The following is a 14,897-nucleotide window of genomic DNA, read 5'->3' as shown; positions in this document are numbered from 1 at the left end:
GAGAACTAAGTTGATTAAAATAATAAAACCTTAATGTTAACATCAGTGTTCACTGTTTAATAATGAAGTGTAGAATTGCACCTAACCTTATCATAACCTCAACCTTCGACTAAGTCTTCACCCTCACATGGAATGATTTATGTTCAGAGGAAATACTTCATCTGTCCACGAGATGGCCCTAGTGTGCCCATGTAAACAGGTTTATGTCCCTGCAACATTAGTTACACACACACACACACACACACACACACAAACACATACATACAAACACACACAATGTTTGAGAAAATAATGCACAGTGTAAATTAAGTAAAATATTTCTTTGTATTGTATCACTTCTGTTGTTTTGTTACGTCTCTGCTTTGGTCACCAGTTACTTCAATTGTATTAGATTCTGGTCTAAATGGAGCGAGGCCTTGGAGCTGGTTCAGACAGTCAACTCGAGCTGCGCTGCTCCAATCATGTCACATGCACCAGGCGACACACCTCACTCTCCACAATCATCTTTAATACAATTATATAATACAGTAAGGCTGTCTATTTAAGCAGAGAGAATCCCCCCTCACTCCCTTTGCTAACTCTGCTGCTGCCAGTTGCTTCAGCCCCTCCAACAGCCCAGCAGCCACCTGTAAGTTCCGGGCTCATCACTCCCATCATATCTATGTAATCACATCGGGTGGAATAACTAAGTCGGAGCCTAGACTCCAAACACTAAGATGTTCAACTGTTGCAATAAACATTTGAATGTGAGTTGTCTGACTGAACGCTGTTTACCACTGAGACTCCAGAAGTGTTTGGTGGACTCAAACACTTCTCCCACCCCTCCATCGGCATCGTGGTGAGAAGAGGAGTGAATTTACATTTCTGGGTGAACTATCCCTTTAAGGATTATTTGTATAAACTGTGTGTCTTTCAGTCAGTGGACCTGAGTGTGTCAGTGTGGTCTCACAGGTTACGCACACACAGTTAACAGTATTACATCACAGGTCATTTGGCGGATGCTTTTTATCCAAAGAGACTTACTGTTGGTGTATTCAACATCTATGGTTGGCATTTTTGGGGTTCAGTATCTTGCCCAAGGACACTTCAGCATGCAGATGAGGAAGACAGATTATTCAACCACCAACCTTCAGGTTGGAGGACGAACATTCCTTAAAGTGAAAGGTGAAGTCAGTCGGCAATTGAAAGATATACCATCAATTAGTTTTCAGTCAGGCTGACCCAAAGGAGTTTACCTATATAACCGTCTTATTACTCATTTCTCTTTATCCATCTGACTTGAACTTTTATTGAAATGTTGCTGCATTCCCAGTTCTCAGAATTTAACTTGGTGAGTACAATCATATTAATACAAAAGGGAATCCAAAACTATGAAAATAAGATGAACCAAACTAAGATATTCAATTAATGATTATTTGTATAAACTGTGTGTCTTTCATGAAATGGATCTTATTATTTCAGTGTGGTCTCACACATACCTCAGGGTGGAACGGATGACAGGATTCAGGTTTCTTTCTGTCCTTCAGAAACTTCAGTCTGTTTTCAGGGACTCGTTGTGTTCAAAGGTGATGTATGTATGTATGTATGTATGTATGTATGTATGTATGTATGTATGTGAGCTGAAATTGTATATCTGTTTATCTGGGAACAACAAGAAAACAATGCAGAACAAAGTTCCATCTTTCTATGAGGTTCGTCTCTAATGTGATTTATTTTCAGCTCATTAAAACACATGCACCAGGTCAGCTTATTTAAACAGGATGTTAATGTATATGTGGTTGATTAACTTCTCAGGCTCGCTGTGGTTTCCTCGTTCTGCAAAATGAAGATTCAGTCAGTGAAGTCTCAGTATTCAGACACACAAGTATCTCTGAACCATTCTGAACAGCTGCGTCATGGTAGGACTGGTGTTGTTCGTCGTTCTCATCAGTGGGTAGACATTTTGTAATTATCAATGTTGGCTATTATATTGTAGTTTTTGTTTCTGTTTGTTTCTGAGACTACAGTATCACTTATTATTGCATCTATTTTATTTCCAGCAGGTTCCTTTCACGAGATTCAAGGTCAGAGTCTGATCTTTTACATTTCACATTCAACTCTTCTGTTTTCACTGTATCTAAAGTTTATTGTGAGCTGTTATTAATTTGACCGTTTTTAATCAGTTTGCTTGTACAGTATAATTTCTTTACTTCATTCACCTCATGACATTAATGTAACTACTAAGAGCTTAATATAACTAAATGTTTTTCTTTACCCTCTCAGCTCTTCTTCCACCTAAACTGGTAGTGAGTACATCAGTGATCACAGAGACAGACACAGTCACACTGGACTGTCAGTGTCCACCTGTACCTTTTCAGTGTTATTTCTACACTGAAGGAGAACAACCCCAAAGGTCCTCATGTCAGAAGACACTGTCAGGGAGCGAGCTGCTGCTGCTGGCAGGTCAGAGTTCCCCCACTGAGGTTAAAATGAGATGTTTTTACACTGTAATGTCTGGAAATGGACATTCTTCGTCTCCACACAGTGAAATATCCTCCATCGCCATACAGAGTGAGTTACTTTGCTTTTTACTTTTACTATGTGTGAATGAGTGAGGGAAGAGAAACAACCATTCATCAACTTCTTTTCCCATAACTCAAGTTTTGTCAGTTGGATAAGTAAATACTTTTGGTCAGGTTCTTGATTTAAAATGTTTTGTATTTCATATTCACAATATTGTTGAGTGTATATGATTGGTGCATCACAAAGAACACACTGCATCTTGTGATACCTGCTCCAAATATTTCACAAATACGCTGTCCCACACATTTGTCTACAAAGGAAACTGATCCATCATCTTCACTTCATCACTTCAGTCCGTCACATTTCAGGGACTTGTTGTGGTCAAAGCTGTCAATAAAAAAATAGACAAACCGAACAGAGCTAAGTTTAAAACTTCTCTAACCTGCATCACGACTCCTTTAGGCTGATGTGAAACTGAACACTCGAATCGTACAACTCCAAAAGTAACCCCAAAGAAAATATGCAGCTCCGCTCAGTCAGTATTTCTATTATGAAACAAACTTAATATTCAAAGTTTCCATTTATCAAATATTTGTTATTCCTTATATTAGTTTCCATATTAGTGTCAGCTCTTCTGTTTTCACTGTATCTAAAGTTTATTGTGAGCCGTTATTGATTTGACCGTTTTTAATCAGTTTGCTTGTACAATATAATTTCTTTACTTCATTTAGTTTATGACATTAATGTAACTACTAAGAGCTTAATATAACTAAATGTTTTTCTTTACCCTCTCAGCTCTTCTTCCACCTAAACTGGTAGTGAGTACATCAGTGATCACAGAGACAGACAGAGTCACAATGGACTGTCAGCGTCCAACTGGTGTGTTTCAGTGTTATTTCTACACTGAGGGAGGACCAACCCAAAGGTCCTCATGTCAGAAGACACTGTCAGGGAGCGAGCTGCTGCTGATGGCAGGTCAGAGTTCCCCCGCTGAGGTTAAAGTCAGATGTTTTTACACTGTAAGGTCTGGAAATGGACATTCTTCGTCTCCACAGAGCAAAATATCCTCCATCACCATACAGAGTGAGTTACTTTACTTTTTACCTTTACTATGTGTGAATGAGTGAGGGAAGAGAAACAACCATTGAACAACTTCTTTTCCCACAACTCAAGTTTTGTCAGTTGGATAAGTAAATACTTTTGGTCAGGTTCTTGATTTTAAATGTTTTGTATTTCATATTCACAATATTGTTGAGTGTATATGATTGGTGCATCACAAAGTACACACTGCATCTTGTGATACCTGCTCAAAATATTGCACAAATACGCTGTGCCACACATTTGTCTACAAAGGAAACTGATCCATCATCTTCACTTCATCACTTCAGTCCGTCACATTTCAGGGACTTGTTGTGGTGAAAGCTGTCAATAAAAAAAAAAGACAATCTGAACAGAGCTAAGTTTAAAACTTCTCTAACCTGCATCACGACTCCTTTAGGCTGATGTGAAACTGAACACTCGAATCGTACAACTCCAAAAGTAACCCCAAAGAAAATATGCAGCTCCGCTCAGTCAGTATTTCTATTATGAAACAAACTAAATATTCAAAGTTTCCACTTATCAAATATTTGTGTTTCCTTATATTAGTTTCAATATTAGTGTCAACTCTTCTGTTTTAACTGTATCTAAAGTTTATTGTGAGCCGTTATTAATTTGACCGTTTTTAATCAGTTTGCTTGTACAATATAATTTCTTTACTTCATTTAGTTTATGACATTAATGTAACTACTAAGAGCTTAATATAACTAAATGTTTTTCTTTACCCTCTCAGCTCTTCTTCCACCTAAACTGGTAATTAGTACATCAGTGATCACAGAGACAGACACAGTCACACTGGACTGTCAGTGTCCACCTGGTGTGTTTCAGTGTTATTTCTACACTGAGGGAGGACCAACCCAAAGGTCCTCATGTCAGAAGACACTGTCAGGGAGCGAGCTGCTGCTGATGGCAGGTCAGAGTTCCCCCGCTGAGGTTAAAGTCAGATGTTTTTACACTGTAAGGTCTGGAAATGGACATTCTTCGTCTCCACAGAGCAAAATATCCTCCATCACCATAAACAGTGAGTAACTTTATTTTTTACTTTTACTATGTGTGAATGAGTGAGGGAAGAGAAACAACCACTCAACAACTTATTTTCCCATAACTCAAGTTTTGTCACTTTGATAAGTCAAGTTTTCTTTCTCAAGTTCTAGATTTGGAATGTTTTGTATTACAGTATTCATAGTATTATTGTGTGTATATAATTGGGACATCACAAAGTGCACGCTGAATCATTTGATACCCGCTAAAAATATTGCACAAATACGCTGTCCCACACATTTGTCTACAAAGGAAACTGATCCATCATCTTCACTTCATCACTTCAGTCCATCACATTTCAGGGACTGGTTGAGGTCAAAGCTGTCAATAAAAAAAAAGACAAACCGAACAGAGCTAAGTTTAAAACGTCTCTAACCTGCATCACGACTCGTTTTGGCTGATGTGAAACTGAACACTCGAATCGTACAACTCCAAAAGTAACCCCAAAGAAAATATGCAGCTCCGCTCAGTCAGTATTTCTATTATGAAACAAACTAAATATTCAAAGTTCCACTTATTAAATATTTGTGTTTCCTTATATTAGTTTTCATTGTAGTGTCAGCTCTTCTGTTTTCACTCAATCAAAAGTTTATTGTGAGCTGTTATTAATTTGACCGTTTTTTGTCATTAAAGTTTTTTATTTATCCATGCATATAAAAACATACAATCAAACTCCAAAAACAACATTTATAACAGCATCAACAGACAGTATACCCATCATACAACCATATATACAAAAGCCTCCTGCAAATCGATATTTTCTTTTTTTTTCTTCTTGTTGAAACAACCAGAATGTACATCCAGCACCATGTCTACAAATTTTTCCATATGCCCTATCTACAAAAAAATACGGTCCCAGGCCCTCCTAAAATCTTCCTCTTCATTGTTCATTCTAGCCAACATGCGTTCATAAGATGCAACCTCTGACATCATTTCCATCCATTTTTTAACATCTGGGGCAACTGTACTTTTCCACACTCTGAGAATCTTTTGAGCAGCTGTGACCATCCCGACTTTTAAAACTACCCGATCATATTTAGATATATTTGGAATTTCTGTTTGATCCCCTAACAAACACAGTCTTGGTGATACAGGTACCGCCACACCAAGCCATTTACTCACATGTTCCAGTACTTTCTCCCAAAATGGGTAGACTAGTTTACATCCCCAGATCACAAGTAAAAATGTCCCTATATCATTCTGACATTTCCAATATAAATTATTTACTATTAAGCCCATTCTGTGCAGTTTTTGAGGGGGTGAAATAAAATCTATGAATTATCTTATACTGAATAAACTTCCCCTTGGCCTCTCTCATGTGTTTCCCTGTATTTGATAAAATATTTAACCAGTCTTCCTCACTCAGATCATACCCTAGGTCTTTCTGCCAAATGATCCTCAGATTTTTACACTTGTCTTCTCGTATACCATTAAATGTCTTGTAGAACGTAGCTGCTCTGTGTGTTATCCTAGGTAGGTCCAGAACTTCCATTAATGTATTCTTGTTGAGCCTAAATTTACCCTTTGTGATACATTCTCTTATTTGTAAATATTTCCAAAAATTACCTTTATATTCCAGATTATATTTTTGCATAATATCAGCAAACGACATGAACACTCCATCCAAATATAGGTCACTTATTTTGCATATCCCTCTTACAAGCCATTGATTCCAATAAACCGATTTCTTCCCAATACCTACAGCTGGGTTGTGCCATAGAGAGGCGTAAGGTTGTCTTAAGTGCGACATACCATACATCTTATGAATCTCCCTCCAGACTGTTCTGGAATAAGACAGCACTGGGTTTGAAAAACAATTATGTCCAGAAGTTGTTGAACCACGCGAGAGAACATCCAGAGGTTCAAATGGGCTAGTTAGCTCCCGTTCAATTTTGATCCAGCTCAGCTCCTGATCTATCCCCTTGCAATGTTTTATCAATCTAGACATTTCAAATGATAGATTATATAATCTTACATTAGGTAGACCCATGCCTCCTATTTCCCTAGGTGACCAACTCTTCTTTATATTAATCCTTGGTCTCTTTTTATCCCATAAAAAGTCTTTAATAATTCTATCATATTGTTTAAACAGCTGTGGCGCTATATTAACTGATAGCATCATGGAAACATAACTGAATTGTGGTGCAACCACTATTTTAATTACATAAATTTTTCCCCACAGTGTGAGCTTCAATTTTCCCCATTTATCCAGGTTCATTTTTATTTTCTGGAGGAGCGGTTCCATATTTGAGAGCATTATATCATCCAGATTTGGATTTAATTGAATTCCTAGATATTTCATACCAGAAGGCAGGAACTTGAAGCCATATGGAGTGATAACCCCAGAATGACATGTATGTGATATCGGCATACATTCAGATTTATGCCAGTTTATTTTATAACCTGATAATCTAGAATATGACTCGATACAGTCAAGTAACGCTGGCAGGGAGTCCCCAGGGTCCGCTAACACTGCTAAGATATCATCGGCATACATTAATAGTTTGTGCTCTCTACCCCCCGCCTGCACACCTTTAATCCTCACATCAGCTCTGATTGCTACAGCTAACGGTTCAAGAACCATAGTAAACAGCAATGGGGAAAGGGCACATCTCTGTCTGGTCCCCCTGGAAAGACAGAAAAGATCAGATATCAGCCCATTTGTTAGCACAGCTGCTCTTGGGTTAGAGTAAAGTATCTTCACCCAGTTACAAAAACCAGGACCCAACCCAAATTTCAAGAGAGTCGACATGAGGAACCCCCACTCCAGCCGGTCAAACGCTTTCTCAGCCTCAAGTGAAAAAGCCGCCACTGGTACCGGATTAGAGCAGTTCTAATGCATCAGATGTGTGAGCCTTCGCATGTTATCAGCTGAGGACCTTTTTTTAATAAAACCTACTTGATCTCCATGTATAATGTCTGGTAGTGTCTTCTCTAAATGTGACGCCAAGGTCTTTGTCAACATTTTACAGTCCACCCCAAGAAGACTCACAGGTCTGAAATTAGACGGATCTGCCAAAATATCAATATATTTCTTGTAATATTCAATCGGGAAGCCATCCAAACCAGGTGACTTCCCATTTTTTCATGGATGCGATAGTAGCCCTAATCTCTTCCTCTGTTATTGGGGCATCCAGCATGTCTTTTTGCTCATTAGATACAGTAGGCAGGTTAAGACCTGAGAAAAATGACTCTGTTGTCACGGATATGGTGAGGACCCAAAAGCAGCACAGGCAGACTAGCTGGTAGACAGGTCCAGTGGGGGGCTGTGGAGCCACAGAGCCGAGCAGGAGCGTAACCAGGAGGGAAAAGGCAAAACTCGTGGTCGAAGGCAGAAGGCTGAGGTAAGGCAGAGACGAGGCAGCCAGGTCGGCAACAGGTGATCAGTCCGGGGAAAGAACGCTGGAAAGTCAGGCATGACACAAGAACAATCTGGCACTGAAGCAGAGACAGGAGCAGGCTTAAATGCAGCCAGGGCTGTAACAGGTGTGGAGAGTTGGCCTGATGAGGAGGTGTGGCTGACTGGCAGAGTGGAGCAGAGACAGGTGAGTGGAAAAATACTGGCAGACAGGAGATGAGCAGACTGTGACAGAACCCCCCCCTCAAGGGACGGCTCTCGACGTCCCAAGACGAATGGACCAAACCGGGTGGGAGGCGGGGGCCCGGAGGAGAGTTGGCACAGTGACATCTGTGTCTTCTTGATTAGGTGCGCAGGAGGATGTGTAAAGATTTTAATAAAAGTTTTTAAAAACCTGATTAATTTCCTTTGATGAGGTTACAACCCCATTATCCTTCTTAATCATTGGAATGTTGTTGGAATTATCCTGTTGTCTCAATTGTCTCGCTAACAGTCTGCCATTCTTTTCACCCCCTTCGTAGAAACTAGTCTTTAGCCTAAATAAGGCATACTCAGCCTTTTTGTTATATATATCATGTAGTTGATATTTTATCTTACAAATTGTTTTGTATAAATCATCTGAATTGTGACTTGCCAGTTCTTTCTCTAGCTTACGGATCTCTTTGTCTAACGGCCCTGCATGTTTCCCATCACTCTGTTAACCTCATGAAAGAAGTCAGGTTCCTCCTTGTTTGGGGCGTATATATTACATAGCACTGTCCGGATTCCATTGATCAATGCTTCAATACAAATAATCCTACCCTCCTTATCATTGTGTTGTTTTATCATAACAAAAATCAGATTTTTATTAATGAGTATCATCACCCCATTCTGCTTACTGGAGTATGAGCTATGGAAAACCTTCCCTACCCAGCCTCTTTTAAATTTCCCTGCCTCTTCGTCCCCCATCATATGAGACTCCTGAATAAACGCTACATCTGTATTCTTGGATTTCAAATATGTCAGAACCTTCCTCCTTTTAATGGGATTCCCACATCCATTTATGTTCCATGATACTATATTAATGTACCTGTTAGCCGTCATTTCTAGACCTGTAAATACTCTTTGACCTCAGTTCTCTCACCATGGTTTCAAAAACAGCTAAACACATATTCAATAGGTTGTTCAAAATGTTAGGCCTTGTTAGATCTACTGTCTTAGTGCAAAGATAAAACATGAAAAACACAAACATAACCCCGGTTAAAGCAGCCCAGAACTCGGGGCTTCTAACTAGCCCCCACCCCGCCCCCCGCTTAACCTGATCTAAATTAGCCGTGTCCGTGAGGCGCATCCTGTCAGCTCATAACAGCACCGTTCTTCCCGCCTCCCACAAACCATCATCAAAGTTACCTCATTCCCACAAACTTCTTCTGGTTTCCATAAAGTCCCACGGTCCTCTATTCAGCATCACGCACAAACTTCTCTTCATTTAGTTTATGACAGTAATGTAACTACTAAGAGCTTAATATAACTAAATGTTTTTCTTTACCCTCTCAGCTCTTCTTCCACCTAAACTGGTAGTGAGTACATCAGTGATCACAGAGACAGACACAGTCACACTGGACTGTCAGTGTCCACCTGGTTTGTTTCAGTGTTATTTCTCCACTGAGGGAGGACCAACCCAAAGGTCCTCATGTCAGAAGAGACTGTCAGGGAGCGAGCTGCTGCTGATGGCAGGTCAGAGTTCCCCTGCTGAGGTTAAAGTGAGATGTTTTTACACTGTAATGTCTGGAAATGGACATTCTTCGTCTCCACAGAGCAAAACATCCTCCATCACCATACACAGTGAGTTACTTTACTTTTTACTTTTACTATGTGTGAATGAGTGAGGGAAGAGAAACAACCATTGAACAACTTCTTTTCCCATAACTCAAGTTTTGTCACTTTAATACGTCAAGTATTCTTTCTCAGGTTCTAGATTTTGAATTTTATGTATTACTGTATTCATAGAATTATTGTGTGCATATGATTTGGACATCTTAATGTCATCTTAATGTCAAAACATGCATCTTAATGCATGTTTTGATGCCTGATCAAGGTAATGCACAAATACGCTCTCCCACACGTTTGTCTACAAATGAAACTGATCCTTGTCTTTTATTGTATAGAATCTGTGGAAATCGAGTCACACACGATGCAAACTACGCAGTTTCCTATGACCTCAGGTAAAGCTTTCTGTTTTTACATACCCAAAATATTCAGTATTTTTGTTTTGTTACAAAAAGTTTTGTTGTTGGACCTCCTGCTTCAACTCCTGTAATGTCTATAAAAGGTAATGAAATTAAAAATATTGTGTGACTTTGTATTCAACCATTATAATCAATCATTCAATCAATAATATTGCATTTGCATTGCCCATATTCCCAAATCACAATTTGTCTCATAGGGACCTTAATAATTAAATGTATGTTCCTTCCTTCATCAGGTCTGACTGTCAGTACAAGGAACCCTATGGGAAATGTTATTTCTACTCTACGAACGCCAGGGGAAGTAACATCAGGTGTTTCCATGTCTCTTTATATTTTCCTCCATGAAACAGTTGCAGGATTCATCATGTTCACCACTTTTGTCACTTTAGTTTGTCAATAGAAATACATTTGTTACTGCTGCACTGAAAGAAATACTTAAGTCTATCAGAAGATAAGAAACCTATCATGACAAAAACACTCACTATATTTGTTCTTTTAAATTCTTTATATTTAATCTTTTTATTTAACAGATCTGTCAGTTGACCGACCTCATACAAAAGGTTATAAAATCCCACATGCTTGTGCCTTTTTCAAAGCATAATGATGAAGTGTAATTTTCTTTATTCAACAGCTCTGACTGTCACCACATCGAGGAACGCTAAGGAACATGTTAGCACGTCTTCGCCAACGCCAGAGAAACCAGGTGACAAAATCCCTTTTCTTAAAGATTCACACAGAAAACCTTTATTTAACAGGAACAGATGTTTTAGGAAATATTTAAATATATACCTTTAATATTTCTCTAATTTTATTTTTTGCATTCAAGAAACAGCTATTGCTTATTCCAGGATTCATCATGTTCACCACTTTAGCAATTTTACTTATTCGTTTCACATTAGTTGTGGAGAAATACTGTTCTGATATAAGTGGTGTAACATGCACTGGTAGAAACTGAAGGTACACACAGTCTTCCTGCTTTTGTGCCAAGAGTTTGACGGATTCTTGTTTCCTCTGAAACAGACATGAGGATGTGGACACTGAAGGCGCTGGGAGTTACAGCTGCTTTTGGAGTCACTGTGGGTTTCATCTCACTGGGACTGACCTTTCATTGCACCACAAGAAAAAGTGGTAAGAACTGTGTCCTTTTACTGTTTATCTCCAGTTAATATACAAGTACATTCTTGAAGTATGTTATTGACATTTTGAAATAAAACAATCCACATGCAGAGAGAAAACGGAGGTCTTGTAAAATCTATATCAGACACATCTAACTTCAATGTCTCTGTCATCTTACACATTCACAGGTAACGAGAAACCGAACAAACAAGAGCCTCAAAATGAACAAGTAAGTGAGACATGAGTCACAGTATTAGATATGGTATCTATAGAGGTTTATAGATGTCATTAGAGCGCTCAGAGTTGGTATCTTTCTTTTCTAGTCAGTCATTTACCACAAGTACGACACCATCTCCGAGGAGCCGTCTGCATCAGCCCCAAACGACATGGTGTACAGCACCTTGCAGCCGGTTTAGAGGAAGACACAGGAGACTGCCCACAGATCTGTCTTTAAACCATGTATAATTTTAGCCTTGTCTATCATACAGCACTTTATGATCTAATACAGAGTGAAAATGATGTGGGTAATGTACGTGGTCTGGTGTTAATCTGCAAACTGACAGGAAACTGCAGGGTCTCTGCTGGCTGTCTCTTTATCTGTCAGAGAGGGAGCAGCAGGTCGAGGTTGAGGGCTGTCACTCTGAACCTTATTGATTACCTTATTGATTACTGGTTGCTGTATGCTACCTGAACAGGCACCTGCTGGGATCAACAAATCAAAGTGGTGGATTTGAGATTCCTGAAATAGTTAATAATGAGACTGTGGTTGTTGAGAAGCCACTTCCTATAACATGGCTTATAACAGACAACATCATAAGTCATATAGTGTATGGAAATGTACTCTATTGATATTTACTGTAATATATAATAATAAGGATGTCGTGTATAGATTCTCTTCTTCAAGAGGTCACCCAACTTTTTCCAATCCAAATGAGCAGTTTATTTTCCATTGTCTGTCTTGGCTGAGAGAAAAACATTAGTATCTAATCGCTTCAAACGTGAGAGGCTGTTTCTGTTTCTGTCTCTGTTACGTCACTAGGCTGTTGTTGAGTCTCTCTGGATTTCGGAAGCAGATTTAGAATCAGAAACCTGGATAAGATATAATTGGCATTGGCATTCTCAAATTTGTCATTGCTGCTCCCTTCATCTCTGTCAGACAATTTCTTTTGTATTAAAACTTTTAAAATGTATACATTTCTCCATTTAGACTATGTCTTTTCCAGTGTTGGGAGTAACGCGCTACAAAGTAACGCGTTACTGTAATTCCACTACTTTTAGCGGTAACGAGCATGTAACGAAGTATTTTTTTAATCAAGTAGCGCAGTTACAATATCTGAAATTGAAATGAGTTCGTTACTCGCGTTACTCTCTTTTGAGAAAAGTGATCACTTGCAGACAAGAAGACAAGTGAACCAGATCCCCCGAAAGATGGTCGAGACTTAAACTGATGTTCTGGTCGTTTGTTTGAGCCGTCCTTGTAACACCGTACACCTTAATACAACTTTGAACAACTTAGAAACACCTTAAAACAACCGTGGACACCGTAAGACATTGTGCATCTTCGGAGGGTTGCTATAAACATAAATCTTTTCTGTAGCGCCGTTGTAGTCATAACAGGATGTTCGCGACTCTACAGGAACCGTTTCAAAATAAAATCATGTACTATTTTCACAATAAAACATTTTCACAATAAAATAACAGAAGTAACTTAAAAGTTACTTTGCCTAGTAACTAATTACTTTTGATATACAGTAACTGGTGAAGTAATTCAATTACTTTTAAAAGAAGTAACTAGTAACTGTAACTAAGTACTAATTTTCAGTAACTTGCCCAACTCTGGTCTTTTCCCATGAACGTTGTGAGTATTGTTATTCTGTCGATGTGCTCTGCTACACGTGCCATCTATTGCACTTCTGTCCGTTCGGGGAGAGGGATCACTCAAATGTGGCTCTTTCTGAAGTTTCTATGTTTCTTTCCTAATAAGATAGTTTTTTTTTTCTCTTTACTGTACAGGATTAAGGGCAGAGGATGTTACACCTTGTTAAACCCTAGGAGGCAAATTGTGAATATGGGCTATTCTAATAAATTTGATTGATTTGATATACAGACATGCAACTTGTTTCTGTTATGTCGTTTCTAAGAAGAAAGGAGAGTTAGCAGCTGTGTCTGGTGAGAACTAAGTTGATCATAAAATAAAAAAAGTGTTCACTGTTTAATAATGAAGTATACTGTAGAGTTGCACCTTACCCTTATCGTAACTTCAACCTTTGCCCAAGTCTTCACCCTTTTTTATGAGGAAATACTTTATTTGCCCACAAGATAAACTGATTTATGTCCCTGAAACATTAGTAATACACACATACACAAACACACACAATGTTTGAGAAAATGACGCACGGTGTAAATGAGGTAAAATATTTCTTTGTGTTTATTCGTCAGCTCTCTCAAACGCACAGTTGAGAGGATGTGGTCACCTTGACAAATCATGGCTGGATGTATGGACGTGACATTCTTCAAACACACTTTGTTGAATCTTCATCATGCATCTTTAGCTCGTCTGAACCGTCTCCTGCTTTAAAACGAGGAGAAACTGACAGAGGAACGTTCACGAGTTCTGTTTCCTCTCCGGTATTTCACATCACCCACATTATTATCAACATCAGAAAGAACTCAGTTCAAAAATAAACTTAAAATATCTGAGGAATGTATGAAAACATATGAGGCCACTGTCATTAGTGTGTTTTTTTGTATAGCATTTTGATGCCAGGAATACAGAGCGCTCTGCCTCCTTTTCACATGACCAAAGTGCATTTTACATTCTGTAGACTCTCACATTAATTTTCAGTTCGCGATAAAGAAACATGTTTGATGTCTTATATCCTCTTTTGCACAAAGTACTATTTTTCTCTTCTCCTATGCCTTTGCTTTGACTGTAGACATGTTGCTTTCTCATGTTTAATTTCAGCGGACTTTCGGTACAATATGGCAAACTGTGAACTCTGAGCAAAGTCACCAAGCCCTCCCGTGAATCTCACTTTGTTTTGCTGCGCCACATCATCGTTCATGATTTCTGCATTAATGGATGCGAGTCTCGGTGCTACAGTTTTTTTTTTTGTTTCCTAGTGGAGCGCTGCCAGTTGCAGAGCTAATGAGCAAATTCATCTCTGATTGGCCATATTCTCTTTGTGTTTATAAGCATATTCTAGTTGAGGTCGTCCTCAGGTCCAGTCCTGCTCCTCACGGTCACCTGCTGACGGCCGCTGCTATCAGAGGGAGCAGAGCCGCTGTCAGGGCACCGGAGAGGCGTGTTGCTGAACCACACTCCATGGCATTTTCCTGCAGAAGACACAGTCGTGTGTGATTAAAGATTTTTTTTAGCAGTTTACGTGTAAGGTGTAATTCTATTTTGATTAGGCCCACAAAGGTAGATGCACAAAAGAAGAAAGCTGGATCAGAATCCTTTATAAGAACTACAAGTACTCTAATCACTGCATAGAAACCAATTTGTTTCAGAGTGAAACAGGAAGAGAGCATGTGAACATTTTTTAGTAATT

The 14,897-nt window shown here is 39.0% G+C and overlaps 2 protein-coding genes across 4 annotated transcripts in view; one reads left to right on the top strand and one right to left on the bottom strand.

The window, feature by feature from the left end:
* LOC128451433 (mucin-17) overlaps nt 1-14,465 on the top strand; it is a 36,721-nt gene extending 22,256 nt beyond the window's left edge. For 2 of the 3 annotated variants that reach the window (XM_053435267.1, XM_053435272.1), the window contains 4 exons: nt 10,859-10,930; nt 11,248-11,355; nt 11,532-11,572; nt 11,667-14,465. In XM_053435267.1, coding sequence (XP_053291242.1) covers nt 10,859-10,930; nt 11,248-11,355; nt 11,532-11,572; nt 11,667-11,759 — 314 coding nt within the window. In that variant the 3' untranslated portion in view covers nt 11,760-14,465. Of the gene's footprint in view, nt 1-2,262; nt 2,551-3,297; nt 3,586-4,333; nt 4,622-9,535; nt 9,824-10,146; nt 10,204-10,463; nt 10,539-10,858; nt 10,931-11,247; nt 11,356-11,531; nt 11,573-11,666 lie in introns of all 3 variants that reach the window. The other variant, XM_053435289.1, reaches the window with a different exon arrangement.
* cacna2d3 (calcium channel, voltage dependent, alpha2/delta subunit 3) overlaps nt 13,754-14,897 on the bottom strand; it is a 33,723-nt gene continuing 32,579 nt past the window's right edge. Inside the window, exon 38 of the mRNA XM_053435202.1 lies at nt 13,754-14,679. Within this exon, the coding sequence (XP_053291177.1) occupies nt 14,587-14,679 (93 nt within the window). The 3' untranslated portion in view covers nt 13,754-14,586. The remainder of the gene's footprint in view (nt 14,680-14,897) is intronic.

Source organism: Pleuronectes platessa, chromosome 2 (genome assembly GCF_947347685.1).
Source record: "Pleuronectes platessa chromosome 2, fPlePla1.1, whole genome shotgun sequence".
Classification (NCBI taxonomy): domain Eukaryota; kingdom Metazoa; phylum Chordata; class Actinopteri; order Pleuronectiformes; family Pleuronectidae; genus Pleuronectes; species Pleuronectes platessa.
This window is presented reverse-complemented; position numbering and strand designations above follow the sequence as displayed.